Source organism: Phacochoerus africanus, chromosome 3 (assembly GCF_016906955.1).
Source record: "Phacochoerus africanus isolate WHEZ1 chromosome 3, ROS_Pafr_v1, whole genome shotgun sequence".
Classification (NCBI taxonomy): Eukaryota; Metazoa; Chordata; class Mammalia; order Artiodactyla; family Suidae; genus Phacochoerus; species Phacochoerus africanus.
Window position 1 is genome coordinate 203,155,807 of NC_062546.1, and position 19,466 is coordinate 203,175,272.

General features: G+C 50.7%; 1 protein-coding gene across 4 annotated transcripts in view; it reads left to right on the forward strand.

Annotated features, from left to right (window-relative positions):
• Positions 1 to 2,667: 2,667 nt before the first annotated feature.
• SCLY (selenocysteine lyase) overlaps positions 2,668 to 19,466 on the forward strand; it is a 38,243-nt gene continuing 21,444 nt past the window's right edge. For 2 of the 4 annotated variants that reach the window (XM_047773916.1, XM_047773917.1), the window contains exons 1-3: positions 2,671 to 2,898; positions 6,437 to 6,549; positions 12,218 to 12,318. In XM_047773916.1, coding sequence (XP_047629872.1) covers positions 2,810 to 2,898; positions 6,437 to 6,549; positions 12,218 to 12,318 — 303 coding nt within the window. In that variant the 5' untranslated portion in view covers positions 2,671 to 2,809. Of the gene's footprint in view, positions 2,899 to 6,436; positions 6,550 to 12,217; positions 12,319 to 19,466 lie in introns of those variants that run through there. The other 2 variants (XM_047773919.1, XM_047773918.1) reach the window with 2 other exon arrangements.

Below are 19,466 nucleotides of genomic sequence, written 5' to 3' on the forward strand. Positions count from 1 at the left end.
TACATCATAGGAGTTTTCACAAACGTACAATGTGGATCCATTATTAGAATATTATTCAAAATGGTTTCACTGCCCTAAAAAATCAGCTGTGCTTTGCCCACTCACCCACCCCGTCCAGCCAAGTCCCCGGCAACTCTATGGCGTTTTTAAACTTCAATTATTATAGTGTCCATCCAATCTGGTTTTTTCTTTGTTGTTGGCTCTTTTTTTTACGACCGCCTTGGAGGAAAAAAAAAGATACCCATTGATCTCCTTGGAGGCCGTTCCTTTATTGACGATTTTCCTGATGGCTCTGTGGCTTTTTTCTCTTAGGCGCGAGTTCCATTTCGTATCTCTTGTCCATGGAGGTGGCGTTCCTCAAATATTTAGTCTTTATCGGGCACTTATTTCGTAGTTAAGACACCCCGTTGGCGCCTCTGTCGCATATTTGACTCGCCCACTTGGAGTCAGCTGGCCGCTCCTTCCTGTTGCCCCCTGCTCTGCTTTCAGGGAGAGAGGAGGCCAGGCCACTCGGCCAGGCAGCACTGGTCCTCTGTGCGGGTGTCGCCAGCCACATGGGGCGCTATCTGGTTTCTCTGACCCCGTCACTGCAGTCACTCTATCCACCTGGACACACACACCCTCTGACTGCAGCGGAACTGGTCCAAGGAGGCCTCGAGATGAGTCACCTCGTCAGTGGCCCTCGCGCCTCCAGCTCCCTTCCTCACAGCCTTGCGTCTAGGTTTAGATGGTGAAACTTGCCCCCTCCCTTTCAACCGCCCCACCCGCCTTCGCCCCAGTCTCAGGCTGGCTCCCTGCCTCTGGGACTTCACAGCCACGCCAGGTCCGAGCCACGTCTGCGGACCACAGGGCAACCCATGGCAACTCTGGATCCTTAAGCCCCTGAGCAAGGCCAGGGATGGAACCTGCATCCTCATGGGTACCAGTCGGATTCTTAGCTGCGTCACAACAGGAACTCCGCTTCCTCCGGCCTCCTCCTTTGCTACCTGCCGTCAGCCCGCACACGTGCTGTCTGTCTAAGACATCTCCCTTCATCGTGCCCCTCGACCCCCTTCCTTCCCCACTGCCCAACCCTGCTCCTTCCTCACCCCTCCCTGCTGCTCTCCTCAAACTCCTCCGACTAAATTCATCAGCCGTCCTGACCGTGGCATTCAGCGCACACCTCAGATCGCCGCTCAGCTGCGCTCACACTCAGTCTTAGACTCTCCTCTCACCCTTTCTTTTCTCCTCTTTCAACTGCCCTTGAGTTTCTGTCTGTCTGTTTAATTCTTAAATCTTGATGTGTCCTTTGTTGCCTTTGAAAAAGAAGCTCAGAGTGTAAGCAAGAGGGACAGGAAATAGGAGTTCCTGCTGTGGCTCAGTTGTGATGAGCCCGACTAGTATCCATGAGGACATGGGTTTGATCCCCAGCCTCGCTCATTGGGTTAAGGATCTGGCGATGCCATGAGTTGCATCGGAGGTCACAGACAAAACTTGGTTCTGGTGTTGCTGTGGCTGTGTTGTGGGCTGGCAGCTGCAGCTCCAATTTGACCCCTGGGCTGGGAACCTCCATGTGCTGTTGGTGTGGCCCTAAAAAGCAAAAAAAAAAAAAAAAAAAAGGTAGAGAATGATAGGAAATAAAAAAAAAAAAAAATCCAGAAATGTGGAGATTTGCAGAGCTGGAAAAGACTTCTTCTGGACTCCTGTTGAGGAGATTGAGCAAGTCCACAAACATCCAATTAAAATTCAGCTTCTTGGCAAAGAATTCCTGAATTTAAATTCTGGCTCCATTACTTCCAGTGTGAACTTGGGAAAGATGCGGACTTTTTCTGTACCTTAATTTCATCATATGTAAAGTGGGGATAAAGGGGATGGGGTGTTATCAAGATCAAACTAGAGAATAAATGAAAGGCACTGGGAACAGTGCCTGGCTACATGCTCAGAGCTCAATTAAACTTAGAAATTGGTATTTTGCCAAAAAGGCAAGAGACGGTGGCTTCATTAGAATTCAACAATCTGGATCTCTGCCCTCTTGCTTTCAAAACTGACTTGTGTTAAGGCTGGCCGACTACACGAATGCTAGACTTTTCCATTTGACTGCTTCACAGACAACTCGACAGGTCCAAAGGTCCGCGCAGAGTCTTCCCCGCCGGGGTGTTCCTGTCCCAGGCAAAGGCGCCAAGTCACCACCTTTCTCACTCTCTCGCAGGCTCCGCTTTCAGCATTCTCGCCTGTTTTACATCCTAAGTCTATCCCGGATCCAACTTTTCCGCGCCTCGCGCTCCCTGCTTAGTGTCCCCACGTCTTGCCTCGGATACTGTAACAGCCTCGCCTCCAGACCCTCAGATCCACCCTCAGGAAACGAGTCCTAATTCCACCCAAGTCACTTATGCAGACGGTCAGCTCACAGCGGGTCCCCCGGGACTGCGGTGACACTGGACGTGGTCTGCCGGCCTCGGAGGACCCGGGCTGAAGCACCCGGATCCCTACCGTCCAGGCCGCGCCCCCCTGCCCCCCAGCGCCCCCTGGGGCCTCTACCTTGTTGACAGCCCGAGCTCCAGGCAAGCCCCGCCCACCGCCGTGGGCACGCCCCTGTGACGTGCACGAGCCCGCCCCCAGCCGGTCACAGGATAGCGCGCAGCCCGGGCCCCGCCTCCTCGCAGAGCATCTTTGAGGTGCGAGGATTGGCCGGGAGTGCGCAGCTCAGCCAATCCGGAAGCGCCCCGGCCCTCGCAGCTCCTCTCGGCCGCGCTCCTAAGCCTGACAGTCTCTGCGGGTTGGGACAGCGGCCGGGGCCAGCGGGCTGGATCCTGGCTGCAGCGGGGTCCGGATGGAGGCGGCCAGGAAGCGGAGCAGGGACGAGCGGGGGCGAGCGGCGAGTGTGCCGGACGGCCCCGCAGAGAAGAGTCTGCTGGATAGGTACGCTCCTGGAGAGGAAGGCGGGGGAAACCAATGGCGCCCTCCTCCAGGAAGCCCTCCAGGCGCCGCGAGGCGAGGGCGGAGGGGAGCGGGAGGCCGGTGGTCACTCCCCGAGAGACAGGGCGGCCAACCATTGGTCACTTTCCGGGGGCAGGGTCCTTCCCGGAGAGGGGGCGCCAGCCGGCGAGTCACTGGCGGCATGACGGTCCGCGCGGGCATGCAGCGCTGCCTTGCTGTCAGCGCGGGAGGCCTAAATTCGGGATGAGCGCCAGATGGACGCGCGGACGCGAGGCGTGTCCTGGGAAGGGCTCCCGGGGAGGTGACACTTGGGCTAAAGTCTGAGTGACATCCAGGAATCAGCCTTTCAAGTTCTGGGAACGGGCGGGTCGGGAAGAGGGAACTACTGCAGAGGCCCGAGGGCCGAAAGGAGCCCGCGGGATCCTAGGCAGCTGGGACTGCGGAGCGCGCGAGGCTGGAGAGGAGCAGAGCGCCAGAGCCCAGGAAGGACTCTGGGGAGTAGTACTCTCAGGGCGATCTTGGAGATTTGAGCAGGGGAGTGGTGTAATTTAGTGCTACTATAAATTACTGTTTCATATGTTCGAAGAAGTCTTCTAGCCTCGTTGTAGAGTGTAGGGGTTACAGGAAGCAGGGGAACCGGTTGGGGACTCGTAATAATTCGGGAGGAAGAGAAGGTATGGCCCAGAGTGGTGGCAGCTGTGGCGAGAGAAGTGGACGTCCTGGGACAAAACTCACGGGACTTGCTCCTGCGCGGTGTAGGGTAGGAGAGATTGAGGAGGATGCTCCCAGGCTCCTGGCCTGAGTGGCTGGCAGAGTGGAAGGAAGATGCAGGCACTTTCAGCCCAGGCTGCCCTCCAGCCTGTGGGAACCTTTCCCTGGGGTGGGGGAAATGCATTTTTTTGTTGTGAGTCTTTGCCCTCCATCCGGGAATATGTGAAATATTTGGGGGGGGGGGAATGGGTCGCTCTCTCTCTCTCTTTTTTTTTTTTTTTGGTCCTTTTAGGGCCACACCCACAGCATATGGAGATTCCCAGGCTAGAGGTCGAATCCGAGCCAGAGCTGCCAGCCTACACCACAGCCACAGCAACACCAGATCCAAGCTGCGTCTGCAGCCTACACTGCAACTCACGGCAATGTCAGATCTTTGACCCACTGAGCGAGGCCTGGGATGGACCCACATCCTCATGGATACTAGTCGGGTTCCTGTGTGCCTTTAAAATTTGAGTCCTGGCCTGAATCTGACCATTTCTTTCATTAGACATTCTTCTTTGGTTGGGACTGAGAAGAAGGAGCTGGGAAAAGGTACCGAGTCAGAAGAGATTCAGGGTGCCTCCTCTCCTTGGTTCTGAACCTCGGAGAGTTGAGCTTTCCCCTGCAGTATTGATAGCGCGTTAAGGGAGCTGTAAGTGTAAGTACCGAGGCTGAGTAATCGGTAAAGTCTTCATCTGCAGCTCAAACCGTGAATTCGCTCAGCCCAGCTGCAGATTGAAGCACTGCGGTCACTCGTGGTCTGGGGAACTTTGGGATCGTTATTTACAGGAAGTGAGAGCAGAATTAGGGTCGCATGCAAATTTCAGTGTCAGCAGGGCCAGGGGATTCCTGATACTGTGCTGGCCAAGAATGGCTGGTCAGACTCCCTGCCCTGAGGCCTTATACTTGGGCTTGGAGACAAGAGGGTGCGTTAAAACATGAGTTAAATAACCTGGGTCTTATTTATTTATTTTTTGTCTCTTTGCCTTTTCTAGGGCAGCTCCCACGGCATATGGAGGTTCCCAGGCTAGGGGTCGAATCGAAGCTTCCGCTTCCGGCCCACGCCAGAGCCACAGCAACTCAGGATCTGAGCTGTGTTTGCGAGCTACACGGATCCTTAACCCGCTGAGCGAGGCCAGGGATCAAACCCACAACCTCATGGTTCCTAGTTGATTCGTTAACCACTGAGCCACGATAGGAACTCCCGGATCTTATTTTTTATTATTATTATTATTATTTTTTTTTTTTTTTGCTTTTTAGGGCCAAACCCGGGGCATATGGAAATTCCCAGGCTAGGAGTCGAATCAGAGCTGCAGCTGCTGACCTACACCACAGCTCTCAGCAATGCTGGATCCTTAACCCCCTGAGTGAGGCCAGGGATCAAACCGAGTTCTCATGGGTATTAGTCTGGTTCCTTATCGCTGAGCCAGGAGGGAAACTCCGTAACCTGGGCTTTACCACCGTGGTCGGTAATTGTGTTTGAATTTTCGTATGATTGGTTTAAACACTATTGTTGATTTTAAACTTGGGTAAAATAATTGATACTGCCTGGCAGGGTATTGCCTACTGCATATATTCATGAAGATTTCTGAAGGGTTTTGATGCTGGTAAGAAAGATACACTGATAAATGTTACTTCTAAGGGCTCCTTCAGGGGCTGTGTACTTTCTGTGACAGTTCTCTTGTCACCTTGTAAATCAAGTCCCTACTGTGTGCCAGCCTTGTTCTCAGAGCTGCGGGGAAAACAGCTGGAGGTTACTTTCTGTCGAGACCGAGAATGAACGTGGAGCAAGTCTAGTGTCTGGATGATGCAGCGGCCAGGGGCACGTGGAGCCCTGGGAAGGAGGGCATGGTGGCTGCAAATTTGTCAAAAGCCCAGATAGTGTCACAAGGTCAGGTTGGAGCAAAGACCTAAAAGGTGCTGGAGGGGCGGAGGGCACGGTCACTCTAGGCAAAGAAGGGGCAACGGGAGAGAAGCAAGCCTGCCCTGGAGACCGCAGCATCAGGGAGCAGGGGGCGCCCAGGTCCCCGCAGCCTCGCGGCCCTCAAAGAAGCTGCAGGGAAATGAAGGCAAACTTGTGGTGAGGAGGGGAAGTTAAAAAGCAAGGCCAGGGGAGGTCCCGTCATGGTGCAGCGGAAACGAATCCGACTAGGAACCGAGACGTGGCGGGTTCGATCCCTGGCGTCGCTCAGTGGGTTAAGGATCCAGCGTTAGGTGTAGGTTGCAGATGTGGCTCGGATCTGGCATTGCTGTGGCTGTGATGTAGGCCGGCAACTGTATCCCTGATTCGACCCCTAGCCTGGGAAACTCCATGTGCCGAGTGTGCGGCCCTAAAAAGCGCAAAAAGAAAAAAAAAATTAAATAAAAAAAAAATTACAGAGCCAGGCCAGGGAAGAAGATTGCCCCAGAATGTGTGGCTCCCTGGGCCTGTAAAGTTCCCCTGCTTCCATTGGGGGGGTGGGGGTACAGCGTCACCCAGGAGCCCAGGCCAGCCGACCCCTCCTGCCAAGGGCAGGACAGAAGCTTTGAGAGTCTCAGTGGACGGCCTCCTGTCTGTCGCAGGAAAGGAAACGAGCAATTTCAGGGGGCTCAGAAGGCCGCAGCCATTCTCTGTGCATGCTGATGGCGTGCAGACTTCCGAGCGGCACACAGGCAGAGAAGCTCCTGCCCTGGACGTGCTTGGCTCCTGCGCCGGGAGGGCGGCGTGCAGCTCTGGTTCCAAATTCACCTTCTTCCCCTAGTGACCATGTCTGTGTTTTCTCTCCTGCAGGAAAGTCTACATGGACTATAACGCCACCACCCCCCTGGAGCCAGAAGTGATCCAGGCCATGGCCGAGGCCATGCAGGAAGCCTGGGGGAATCCCAGCAGTGCTTACCCGGAAGGTAATTCTAGAAGACACACCCAGATCGGAGATACGGGGGGTGGGGGCAGAGGCGGTCTTAGAGGAATGGTACACCACGTGTGATCGCTCGGCTTTGCACAGATCTTCTGTTGACTGCAAATCCTCAGCTGTAGTGTTGGGGGTTCTTTTTCTGAGAAGTCCAGTTTCGCACGTTGAGCCATGACCTTTCATCTTTAGCATACACTCCTGTCGCCCTTTCCCAGATGAAAAAGATGTGTTATGAAGAGGTGTTCCTGGGGAATTCCTGTCGTGGCTCAGCAGTAATGAATCTGACTAGGATCCATGAGGATGCAGGTTCGATCCCTGGCCTCACTCACTCAGTGGGTTAAGGATCCGGCGTTGCTGTGAGCTGCAGTGTAGGTCACAGACACAGCTTGGATCTGACGTTGCTGTGAGTGTGGTGTAGGCCAGTGGCTACAGCTCCGATTGGACCCCTAACCTGGGAACCTCCATATGCCATGGGTGTGGCCCTAAAAAGACCAAAAAACAAAAACAAACCAAAAAAAACACTTGTTTGTGGGAGTTCCCGCTGTAGTGCAGTGGGCTAAGAATCCAACTACAGCAGCCTGAGTTGCTGTGGAGGCATGGGTTAGATCCCCAGCCAGTGCACTGGGTTAAAGGATCCCGCATAGCTGCAGCTGCAACATAGGTCTCCACTGTGGCTTAGATTCAGTTCTCAGCCAGAAACTTCCATGTGCTGCAGGTGGGGCTATTAAAAAGAAATTATTTGTAATAACAGTACTTATTAGAACCCCGTCACGTATTTATCCTGGTCATCCTCACAAAATTTGCAAAATAAACTTCATTATGTTTCATACTGGTTTTATACCCAAATGTGCGATCCTAGACATGTTTTAACCTTATTCATTTTTTTTTTTTTAACCTGTGTCCATGGCATATGGAAGTTCTTGGGCCAGGGATCAAACCTGTGCCACAGCAGTGTCCCAAGCCACTGCAGTGACAATGCCAGATCCGTAACTCTCTTTGCCATAAGAAAACTCCTCAAAATTTCTAAGCTGGATCTTTTAAATCATCGGGAGTACATATATAATCCTGGCCTTTTTTTTTTTCATGGAAATTATTTTTACATACTTTAATTATAAATATTCTTATTATTTGTTTCTCATTTATTCTTGTTTTAATGTAGGGCACTCAGTTGGAGGTTTTGGAAAATAATTTGCTTCAAATCAGTAGTTACATGGTGGCAGTCACGTTATGTTTTTCAGATGACCTGAAGTTGTACCTTCTTATAGTTTTATTTTTATTAAGATAAAGTATCTTAAAAAAAAAAAAAAAGATAAAGTATCTTAGGAGTTCCGTGGTGGCACAGCAGATTAAGGACCTGGCATTGTCACTGCAGAGGTGCAGGTTTGAACCCTGGCCCAGGAACTTCCATGTGCCAGTGGAGCAGCCAAAAAATAAAAAATAATAAACTATCTTAACTGGGTCATGATGAATTAAAATAACTTTCAAACAGACTACTGCCACGGCCCAGGATTTAGCATTACCTGTATACGGATTTACAGGCTTTCATGGATTTTCATGTCTGTCTGCTTATTAAAAGTTTCACAACTTGATAACAAAAAGTTATTTTCAAAATCAGGTACTAGTTATATATTAACTTTTTTGCTGGTTTATTTTGCACATGTATTCTGGCTAATCTTTTGGACTTGCCTTGTATCTACTCCTCTTTAGTAAAACTGAACTTGCTGATGCATAAAACTTGAAAATACAGAGAACCGTTAAATGCTAATTAAAGGTGCTCATCAGGAAGAGTTTAGGGGTAACCCTCAGGGAGAAATAACGGGGCTCATCTTGCCCTGGTGAAGCCTGTCAGTGGCTTTCAGATGCCTTGACAGCCTGTGTTGCCACAAATAAGGAGCCCTAAAAAATGCTTTACAGTTCCCTCTCTGGTGACATTCAGATGGAAATGGAAAAAAAAAAAAGGGAAAGAAAAAGAAAATCACTGCTGTGACCTGTTTAATTATTTTCACCTTATTATGATTTCATGATAAGAATTCCTTGGAGAGGCATCTATTGTAATGAAAATGATAAGGATGGGAGGAACAGTCCAGAAACCCAGGATATTTTATAACCCCTTGCTTATAACCTCAGTGTCCATCATTTGAGGGCGGAGTGAAGCCGTGAGGTACAGGCAGAAGCCCTGGAATGAGTTCTGGACCCCGCTACAGCAAAGGTGTGGACCGGATTGACCCAGAAGGCTGGTAGTGGCATCTGGCCCAAGTGGAGGGTGCATGTTATGGGCAGTGTGGGTTCTTTGATGTCCCTGCCCACCCCCGTCCAAGAAAAAGCTGTGTATGAGCTGTGTTTCCTCTGAGTCAGAAACGCCCAAATAACAGTAGCTTAAACAGCTTGAAGTTTATTTCTGTCACAGTGCAGGGCCCATGGGGCTGCTCCGCCACTCTGTGGGACTCCAGCTCCTTCTGCCTTCTTCCATCCTCACCACACACCTGCCTCTTGTGATCCAGATGGCTGCTGCAGCGCGAGCCATCACGTCAGCAGTCCAGCCTGAGGCATGGAGAGAAAGAGAGGAGAAAGGGATGCCTGAGTCCTTCAGGGACATTTCTAGAAGTTGCAAGTACCACTCTGGCTTGTAGCCTGTTGCCAGAGGTCGGTCTCACGGCCAAGCTTTGGCATCCCAATTGCAGTGAAAGTTGGGAAATGAGACCTAAATTCTTACTTAATCTAAGAATTTTTTTTTTTGGCTTTTTGGCTTTTTGCTATTTCTTTGGGCCGCTCCTGTGGCATATGGAGATTCACAGGCTAGGGGTTGAATCAGAGCTGTAGCCACTGGCCTACGCCAGAGCCACAGCAACGCGGGATCCGAGCCGCGTCTGCGACCTACACCACAGCTCACGGCAACGCCGGATCGTTAACCCACTGAGCAAGGGCAGGGACCGAACCCGCAACCTCATGGTTCCCAGTCGGATTCGTTAACCACTGTGCCACGACGGGAACTCCTAATCTAAGAATTTCTTAATTTAAATGTGGCCTTAATTCAGATGTGCGCCCGCTGAAAACATCCTTGGTGGTAGGAAGGGAGATGGCAGCAAGGACAGTCACGGCCACGGCCAGGACATATCAGTAGGATGCTCTCCTGGTACTTCCCCTGCAGTTACCTTTGAGTAGCGGGACTGCAGGTGGGGGGAGCATGGGGGTCCGAGCGGTTTGGGGTGGTGCCCTGTAGGGCTTTGGGGCCATCTTGGGGGGCTGAGATAGAGAGTGTCTCGGGGTCCGAGCAGAGGGGCGACGTGACTGAGTTCCTCCCAAGACCTTCACAGTCTTGAAACACGTTAAGGGCTCAACACTAAAAACACGTTAGAGCTCAGCACTGAAACCCTGTAAATAAAAGTGAAGGAACTCATCACCCATTGCAGTAATGAATCCGTTACATATTAACATTGGTTTGGAAGAGAAGCGATCTCTTCCAAAACAGAACCAATGGAGTGACGAGGACGGCGTTGCTGCACGTGTTTGGAAATCTCTCTGATGTCTCAAGAGAAGACCCCCAGGTCCCACTGCTGGCGCTGCGTCCAGCTCACCGCAGTGCTCGCATCACGGGGCCTCCGGAAGGCTTCGCTCTAAACTTTCAAGGAAATGGGCAAATGACATCTCGGTGTTACTAAAATAATTTTGACTTTGTGGACCCCCTGCAAACACGTCAGGGACAAACCCTCCCTCCAGGGTTCCCCAGACCACACTTTGAGAACGTCTGATCTAACCAGTATTGAGTGAGCACCTACTGTGTGCAGGCACTGCTCCAGGTAGGGAAACGCACAGGGCACAAAGCGTGTTGGGGTTTTCAGGGCTTTACTTTGGCCGCTTTGTTGAGACCGGACCACGTTGGGGTCCTGCCAGGAGAATGTTCTAGCAGTGGCCTTGCTTGGCTTGTAGCTGGGGCACGGTGTGGGGTGCCGGGGCCGGGGCCGATACTGGATATTTTTGACGGCAGGTCCTACAGGATGGCCCAGTGGGCTGGGTGATGGAGCAGAAGGGCTGAAGCCTGGGCTCCTGGCAGGACTCAGGAAGGAAAGGCTGAGCCAGGAGCTGGTCCCGGGAGAAGGCAGGCTTTCCCGCTGCGAGCAGGCTGGGTTTCAGGTGCTTGTTGGCCGTCAGGTGGAGTGAGCAGCACCCAGCCGAGGTCTGGGTTGGGGACCTGGGCGCGGTCAGCGTCATCAGGGCGTCAGAGCTGGGCTGCGGAGACAGGAGGGCTCTGCGTTCTGGGACTGGAGCCCAGCCCCACAGCGCGCCAGCCGAGGCGGGAGGGCCCGGGGACCGCGGGCAGGGGCAGGACCTGACTCAGGACCTGGGTTCGGCCACTCAGGGACCTCGGGAAAAGTGGGTGAGCGGTGGTGCGGTAGCCACACGAGTCCTTACTCAGAAGGGTCTCCAAGCCGTGTCTCCCAGTGGAACGGGAAATTTTTGCAAACCGGTATGTAAATTATGAAACCGTCTTTGAAAAGGAAAAAAAAAACCACGATGAAATGCTCATACGACGGTCCGTAGGTGCCTTGGAAGCGGCTCTGGCCGCCACACCCCACATGGGCCGCAGCAGTTGCCCTGGGAGAGTGGGCCGCGCGGGCAGGGGGCGCAGAGGAGCTCCTGCCTTGGGGTCCCGCCGGGGGCTTCGCAGAGGGGGCTTCTCAACAGCATCCTGGAGGGACCAGATTCGAGCTACATCCAAGAGGAGCTGATAGCGTGCCAGGCTATGGTCCTGCCCAGCTGACTGACACGTATCACCGCCTCTTAACGTTTCTCATGAACTGAAGGGACTAGGCTTCCTGAACACCATGGACCTTTGTTTGTAATTAAAATCTACAAAGCAGTCTGAAGGAGTGTGCGGATTCCTTTGTATATTTATTTTTACCATTCTTGTTTACATTTCTGTTTTTATGTACGTTTTCTCCTATGTATTTATTTTAGCAGTGCCTGCTCAAAAAAAGTTTTTGGTTTTTTTTTTTTTTTATACGTAGGACTGAATAGTCAAAAAGGTTTGGCGACTAAAGATGCCTAAGACTGGTGACCCGAATGCCCAGAGTTCCCATCCCAGAACCCTTCTTTCTTCCTCGGCCACATGAGCTTCCCTGCTACCCAGGGGCACTGGGACTAGGTGGGCTCCTGCCCTCATTTGAAAGCGGATGTGTCCCTGAAGCAGCGGCCTCTGGTTGCCCAGGGGACCTGCGTGTGACACAGGGCACTGGGCTTTGTGTTGAGGAGTCACGCGTTCTCTCCGTGCTTATTTCTGTTGTCGTGCAGCGCCCTTAAGCAACAACTGCATCCTTTTTCTTCCTCCTGTCTTGATGAGTGGGGAGCAGGGCGCGTGGCCACGGCTTCCCTCTCCTGTTCCGGTAAGAAGAAAGCCATGGCTCGGGAGTTTTAGGGTTCCCAGGCATCTTCCCGTGTTTGTTTCTGGCTCTTACTGCCTTCCTTAGATCTCCGTAGTCTTTGGCCACGTCATCTCCCGGTTGCAGTGTAGTGTTGTGTCGTGTCGTGGTCACAAATGGAAGGAGGGGAGCTGAGGAGAACGCGCCACTCAGCTGGCTCCTTCACGTCTGGTGGTTCTTTTAAGCCTGTGTTAGTTGGACTCGGTGAAGCCAAGCTGATGAGTGTCCGTTTTGGTCCTCAAGGCAGGAAGGCCAAGGAGACGATCAGCGCAGCCCGGGAGAGCCTGGCCAGGATGGTAGGCGGGAGACCTCAGGACGTGATCTTCACTTCCGGGGGCACGGAGGTAAACGGCCCGCACGGCCTCTCATCCTTTAGCTGCAGCCCACGATAAAAAGCGACAGCGGCTCCCTCCTGGTATCATGATGTTTGGAAGAAAGAGTAATGCCGGGTCTTGGTCGTGTGCGGGCTGGCTTGATGTGCGCTTATCCCATAGGTGACTTCCAGGGCACTGATAGATGTTTGCTGTCTCTCGTATAAAGTAACCTGCTTTGCGTTGCTCTTTCAATAAAGAGAGTTTCCCCTTCATTTCGCCCTAGAATCTCATTCCTTTGAATCCCAAAGTTGTTGACCTTATGAGGGGTGTGAGATTTCCAGTCTGAATGGCCATCCTCAAAAAGTCTACCAATAACAAATGCTGGAGGGGGTGTGGAGAAAAGGGACCCTCCTGCACTGCGGGCGGGAATGTAAACGGGGCCGCCACCGTGGAGAACAGTATGGAGGTTTCTTAAAAAACCAGAACCATCGGAGTTCCCGTGGTGGCTCAGTGGTTAATGAATCCGACTAGGAACCATGAGGTGGCGGGTTTGATCCCTGGCCTTGCTCGGTGGGTTAAGGATCCGGCGTTGCCGTGAGCTCTGGTGTAGGTCCAGACGCGGCTCAGATCCCACATTGCTGTGGCTCTGGCGTAGGCCGGCGACTACAGCTCCAATTGGACCCCTAGCCTGGGAACCTCCATATGCCACGGGAGCAGCCCTAGAAAAGACAAAAACAGAACAGAACAGAACTATCATATGATCTAGCAGTCCTATTCCAGGGCATATGTCCAGGAGAAAGGAAAACACTGATTCGAAGAGACACATGCTCCCCAGTGGTCATAGCAGCACTGTTTACAGAAGCCAAGACAGGGAAACCACCTACATGTCCATCAACAGAGGAGTGGATGAAGCAGATGTGGCCCACATTCAGTGGAATGCCGGCCTCGGCCTTTAAAAAAGGATGAAATAATTCCATCTGCAGCAACATGGACCGACCTAGAGACGATCATACTCAGAGAAGTCAGACAAAGACAAATACCATATGAGATCACTTATATGTGGAATCTTAAAAAAAAAGATCATACATCAGGTCAGTCTCCCAAGGCAACAGAAATAAAAGGGAAAATAACCAGTGGGACCTAATCAAACTGACAAGGTTTTGGACAGCAAAGGAAACCATAAAAAAAAAAAAAAAAAAAAAAAGACAACCTACCGAATGGGAGAAAATGGTTTCAAATCATGCAGCTGACAAGGGCTTAATCTCTAAAATATACGAACAACTTATACAACTCAACAGCAAAAAAACACAACAACCCAACTGAAAAATGGGCAAAAGACCTGAGTAGACATTTCTCCAAAGAAGATATACAGATGGCCAACAAGCACATGAAAAAATACTCAACATCCCTGATTATTAGAATAGAAATGCAAATCAAAACTACCTTGAGATACCACCTCACACCAGTCAGAATGGCCGTCATTAATAAGCCCACAAAGAACAAGTGCTGGAGGGGATGTGGAGAAAAGGGAACCCTCCTGCACTGTTGGTGGGAATGTAAGCTGGTACAACCACTACGGAAAACAGCATGGAGGTACCTCAGAAAACCTAAACTTGGAACTGCCACGTGACCCAGCAATCCCGTTCCTGGGCGTATATTCAGTCAAATCTTTCCTTGAAAAAGACACATGCACCTGTATGTTCACTGCAGTACTATTCACAACAGCCAAGACATGAAAACAAACTAAATGTCCACCGACAGATGAATGGATTAAGAAGATGTGGTGTGTATATATATATATATATATATATATATACACACACACAATGGAATACTACTCAGCCATAAAAAAGAACAAAATGATGCCATTTGCGGCAACATAGATGGAACTAGAGATTCTCATACTAAGTGAAGTAAGTCAGAGAAAGACAAATACCATATAATATCATTTATATCTGGAATCTAATATACGGCACAAATACACCTTTCCACAGAAAAGAAACTCCTGGACTTAGAGAACAGACGTGATTGCCAAGGGGGACAGAGTGGGAGGGACTGGGAGTCTGGGCTTAATAGATGCAAATTATTGCATTTGGAATGGAGATCTTGCTGTACAGCACTGGGAACTATATCTAGTCACTTGTGATGGCACGGGATGGAGGGTAATATGAGAAAAAAATGCATGTATATATATGTGTGTGACTGGGTCACTTTGCTGTACAGTAGAAAATTGACAACACTGTGAACCAACTATAATGGAAGAAATAAAAATCATTAAAAAAGAAAACTATAAAAGAAAATAATTTTTTAAAATAAAAAAATGATGCAAATGAACTTTTTACAAAACAGAAATAGACTCACAGACATAGAAAACCAATTTATGGTTACCAAAGGGGAAGGGAGAAGGACAAATTAGGAGTTTGTGATTCACAGATACGTAATACTGTATTTAAAATAAACAACAAGAGCCTACTGTACAGCATGAGGAACTATATTCAATATCCTGCAATAACCTAAATGGAAAAGAATCTGAAAAAGAATATCTTTACATTTCATGTTTACATAACATCGTAAATCAGCTATACTTCAAATAAAAAGAGTGTAAGGTTTGACTCTTTTCAAATGTACATCTTTTTATTTATTTATTTATTTATTTTTTCTTTTTAGGGCTGCAACTGTGGCATATGGAAGTTCCTGGTCTAGGGATGGAATCAGAGCTGTAGCTGCTGACCTACACCACAGCCACAGCAACTCCAGATCCTTAACCCACTGAGCAAGGCGAGGGATCGAACCCATGTCCTCGTGGATACTAGTTGGGTTCGTTACTGCTGAGCCACAAGGGGAACTCCAAATGTACATCTTTTTAAATTGATAGAAGATACTCAGTGACAGTGTGATGGCATCAAGGCCTCCAGTCAGTAATTCTCACTGTCTCACTTCCTTGTTGGAGGTGAAGGCATGACAGGTGATGACTGTCCATACGAAAAACAGAGAGGAGTTCCCTTGTGGCAGAGCAGGTAAAGGACCTGGTGTTGTCACTGCAGTGGCTTGGGTCACTGCTGTGGCGCAGGTTTGATCCTTGGCCTGGGAACTTCTGCATGCTGCTGGCCAGGCCACCAAAGCCCAGAAAACAGAGAATCTGCACTATATTATTAGAGTTAGTACATATAGCAGTTATTAGATTAAAAAAAAATCAGCTCTGCTTTTATGTACCACCAACAAACAGATATTTATCAGAGCACAAAAAAAAAAAATCAAAACCTTAGGAAATAAATCTAGTAAAACAGATTTTTTTTTTTTACTTGAGGTATTTATTTTTAGTTAATGAGATTAATAATTTGATTGGGTTTAATGGTATCATTTTACTATCTGTTTTCTTTTTTTTTTTATAATTTTCCCACTGTACAGCAAGGGGGTCAGGTTATCCTTACATGTATACATAACATTTTTCCCCCCACCCTTTCTTCTGTTGCAACATGAGTATCTAGACAAAGTTCTCAGTGCTATTCAGCAGGATCTCCTTGTAAATCTATTCTAAGTTGTGTCTGATAGTAAAACAGATTTTGTACTCCATCCCCCCCACCCCCAACCTGGGAAGGAGTAGAAACACGAGTGGGCCTTCAGAGGCCTTCCACATAACTGGAGCCGGGTGCCCTGTTCCCAGACGGGGAAGGGTGAACAAGCAGAATGTACCAATTCTTTCCAAACTGATCTGTAGATCCCATGCAACCTCAGTCAAAGTTCTCTCTCTCTCTCTTTTGTTTTTGTTTTTTGGTGGAATGGCATAAATTTTATATGGGGATGCAGGGTGCCAAGAGCAGCCAGGAATTCTTGAAGATCAGCAACGCAACACGTGCTCTACTAATTAAGGCAGCTGCTGGTCACACAGGTGCGACGCCAGGCCGGAGACTGAGGGGTCCGTGGATGGGCCCTGGTCACGTGACCAGGCCTGGTCCTTGCGATGGGGAAGACTGACGGATTTCTTAAATACGGAGGCTTTGCTCATGAACGTGGAGACTGATAAGTTCTGCCACCACCGCAGCAAAACAAACGAATTCAGCAGAGAACCCTGAATCAATGGTAAAAAGACCCACTCGTCAGTGGGAGATGTTTGCAGCGCAGTAACTGACGCAAGACCAGCATCCAGAATACGACGGCCGGCAGCCTAGCGGAAAAACGCGCAGGAAGCACGCACTTCACGGAGAAGCCCACGGGATCCCTACCCGGGAAAAGGGACTCGGCCTCGGGCGTGAGCAGAACGCGGGGGTAAAGAGCAGAGAAACGCCTCTGCGGTGAAACTTAGGTCCAGCGATGGTATCGACGGAGGATGCCGAGCAGCGAGCACCTTGACCGGGAGCTCCACGTGCTGGAAAACCCTTCCGGCGGGAGGTGGGCGTCGCCAGAGGCGGTCAAGGCCACGCATGCGCTGTCGGCCGGCCGCGCCGCTCAGGGACCCGCCCCGGAAGAGCCGGGCGCGTGGGCACCACGTGCAGGCCGGACTGTGCGGCTCACAGCCGCCGTCGTGTCAGCCGGAGCGTGGGGACGACCCGGAAGTCCCTCCAAAGAGCAGGGACTGCTGTGCTCACCCTGATGCCGTCACCGGGGGGAGCGGGCCCCTCAGCCCCCATCCCAGCAGCGCCAGGACGAGCGCGGGGGCGGACGGCGTGGGCTGAGCCGGGTAGGGGAAGCGGAGCTGCCGCCAGGCACCTGGGCTCCCACCATCCCCAGGACCAGCCCCCTGGGGGCCCGCAGGGAGCCACCCCGGCTGCCCTGTGGGGCTTTCCTGGCCTCCTCAGGGGCCGGGTGTGCAGGAGCGTGGTGGCCTGGGGCGCACGGAGCGTTTCAGAGGTGACGTGCCGGCTCCAGCAGAGGCTGCTCTGCTCCCATCGCCGCTGGGCGCCTGGTGGAGTCGAGTGCCGCTGGGCCGGTACCGGCAGGTGGAGGCGGCGCGTGGGAGGGGCCCGGGCACCGCCATCCCGTTCTCGGTGGGTCCGATCATCTGACCTGAGGTGTGCAGCCCCGGAAGGCCCGCCTTTCTAGACCAGGAATCGCTGTGCGGGGCAGCAGTGTTTTCTGCGAGGCCGTGACTCGGGGCTGGAGAGAACCACCTGCCTTTCGGAGAAACACGTTTGAACCGCTCGCCCACCACCCTCTCCCCATTACCTGGTTTGATGCGTCTCAGGTCTGGGCGAACCCTGGCAACAGCCGCCTCCCTTACCCACCAGGACCACCTGTTAAACTCTCAGGGCTTTTTAAGTCCCCTGAGCACCGTGTGACAGTGTGTGTGTCCTCAGAGCAGAACAAGCAGCAGTGACCGCCTCCCCACCGTGCCGTCCTGCCTTCGGATGCTTGAATAGATTTAATTCTCAGTTGAAAAGAAAATTCAATTCAGGAGTTCCTGCTGTGGCAGAACTGGATCAGCTGTGTCTGCAGTGCTGGGATGCAGGTGGGATCCTTGGCCTGGCACAGAAGGTTTCAATGACCTGCTGTTGCCACTGCTGCCATGTAGGTAGCAGCTGCACTTCAGATTTGATCCTTGACCTGTGAACTCCATGTCCTGCAGGGCCGCCAAAAAAAAAAAAAAAAGATATCAATAAATCAATAAATCCTTTAAAAGTTAATTCAGTTCAATTCCATTCATGTAAGGTCAAAAAGAGGCAAAATAAGCAAAATCCTGTAGGGCTGCTTGCAGAAGAAGGAAAAGCACGAAGAAAGGCAGGGGAGGGGCTGCCATAGACGTCCGGATGCTGCTTAGCTTCAGGCGGTGGTTGAGGGCCCGTCTCCAGGTGTGGGAACCGGCTCTGTCTTGACCCAGGCACGGTTACACGGGTGTTCACTCTCGTGCTTTTTCGTTAAACGTCCCTTTCTATTTCATACACTTTTCTATTTATGTGTTGTATGTAGTAAAAGAAAAGATTTCTTTATGACAGCAACGTCCCCTTGCCCACATCCTCAGCTCTCCACGTCCTCTCCCTCAGGAGTCCGGGACTGTTAGTGTCCTGCAGAGGTAGCTGTGCCTTAAAAGCCCCAGGTGTGTGGATTGATACACGTCTCTCCTTTTCCCGGGTCTTTGGTGTGTATAAGCAAACGTGTACATACGGCGCCCTTTTTATACCAACTGTAGGAAACCGCACACGATGCTCGCTGCCTTTTTTCCTTTAACAAGTGCCCTTGACATCCTCGGCATCAGCCCACAGAGCCTCCCTCGGTGCTTTTTTTTTTTTTTTTTTGCCGCCACCTGTGGCATGTGGAAGTTCCGTAGCAGCTTCAGCAACACCAGATCCTTAACCCTCTGTGCCACAGTGGGAACAACCCCCCTTGGTGCTTTTACATCTGCTTGGTGTCCATTGAATGAGTGTAATTACGTTAACAAGTCCCTTTAATGGACATTGAGGGGTTTCCTGAGGTCTTGCTGTTACACTATGGTACACTTAATAAATGTTACATCCATCATTTTGCTTCTGTGCAAGTGTAGCTGTAGGATCAAGTCTAGAAATGCAGAATATTTCAGTCTTGGCGCAGCAGAAACAAATCCAACTAGGAACCATGAAGTTGCAGGTTTGATCCCTGGCCTCTCTCAGTGGCTTAAGGATCCAGTGTTGCTGTGAGCTGTGGTGTAGGTCGCAGACGTGGCTCAGATCTGGCGTTGCTGTGGCTGTGGTGTAGGCTGGCGGCTACAGCTCCAATTAGACCCCTAGCCTGGGAACCTCCATATGCTGCGGGTGTGGCCCTAAAAAGACAAAAGAGCAAAAAAAGAAAAAAGTGTGGCAATAGATTTCCTGGGTCAGAGGGCTTGCTTGATATAACCTTAATGGAGGTTGGGCCAGTTCACACTGTCACCAGTGAAGGGTGCCTGGGGAAAATATCTTTTTTAAAAAAAGTTCACTGAAGTATAGTTGTTTACATTGCTATGTCGACCTCTGCTGTACAGCAAAGCGTATACAGATGCACCTTCTGTATCAGGTGTTCAGACACACATGTCCGTCCCCAGACAGGCTGTCACCGAATATTCTGAGTGGATTCTTTGTGTTACGCAGAAGGTTCCCGTTGACCATTCATGACATATACAAAACTGTGCATTTCAAAGTATCTTTTTTGACTGATTTAGAAAATTTTGAAAAGTGCATAATATTGCTTAACAAAAAAAAATGCATAATTCACCAGAAATGAAGTCTGAC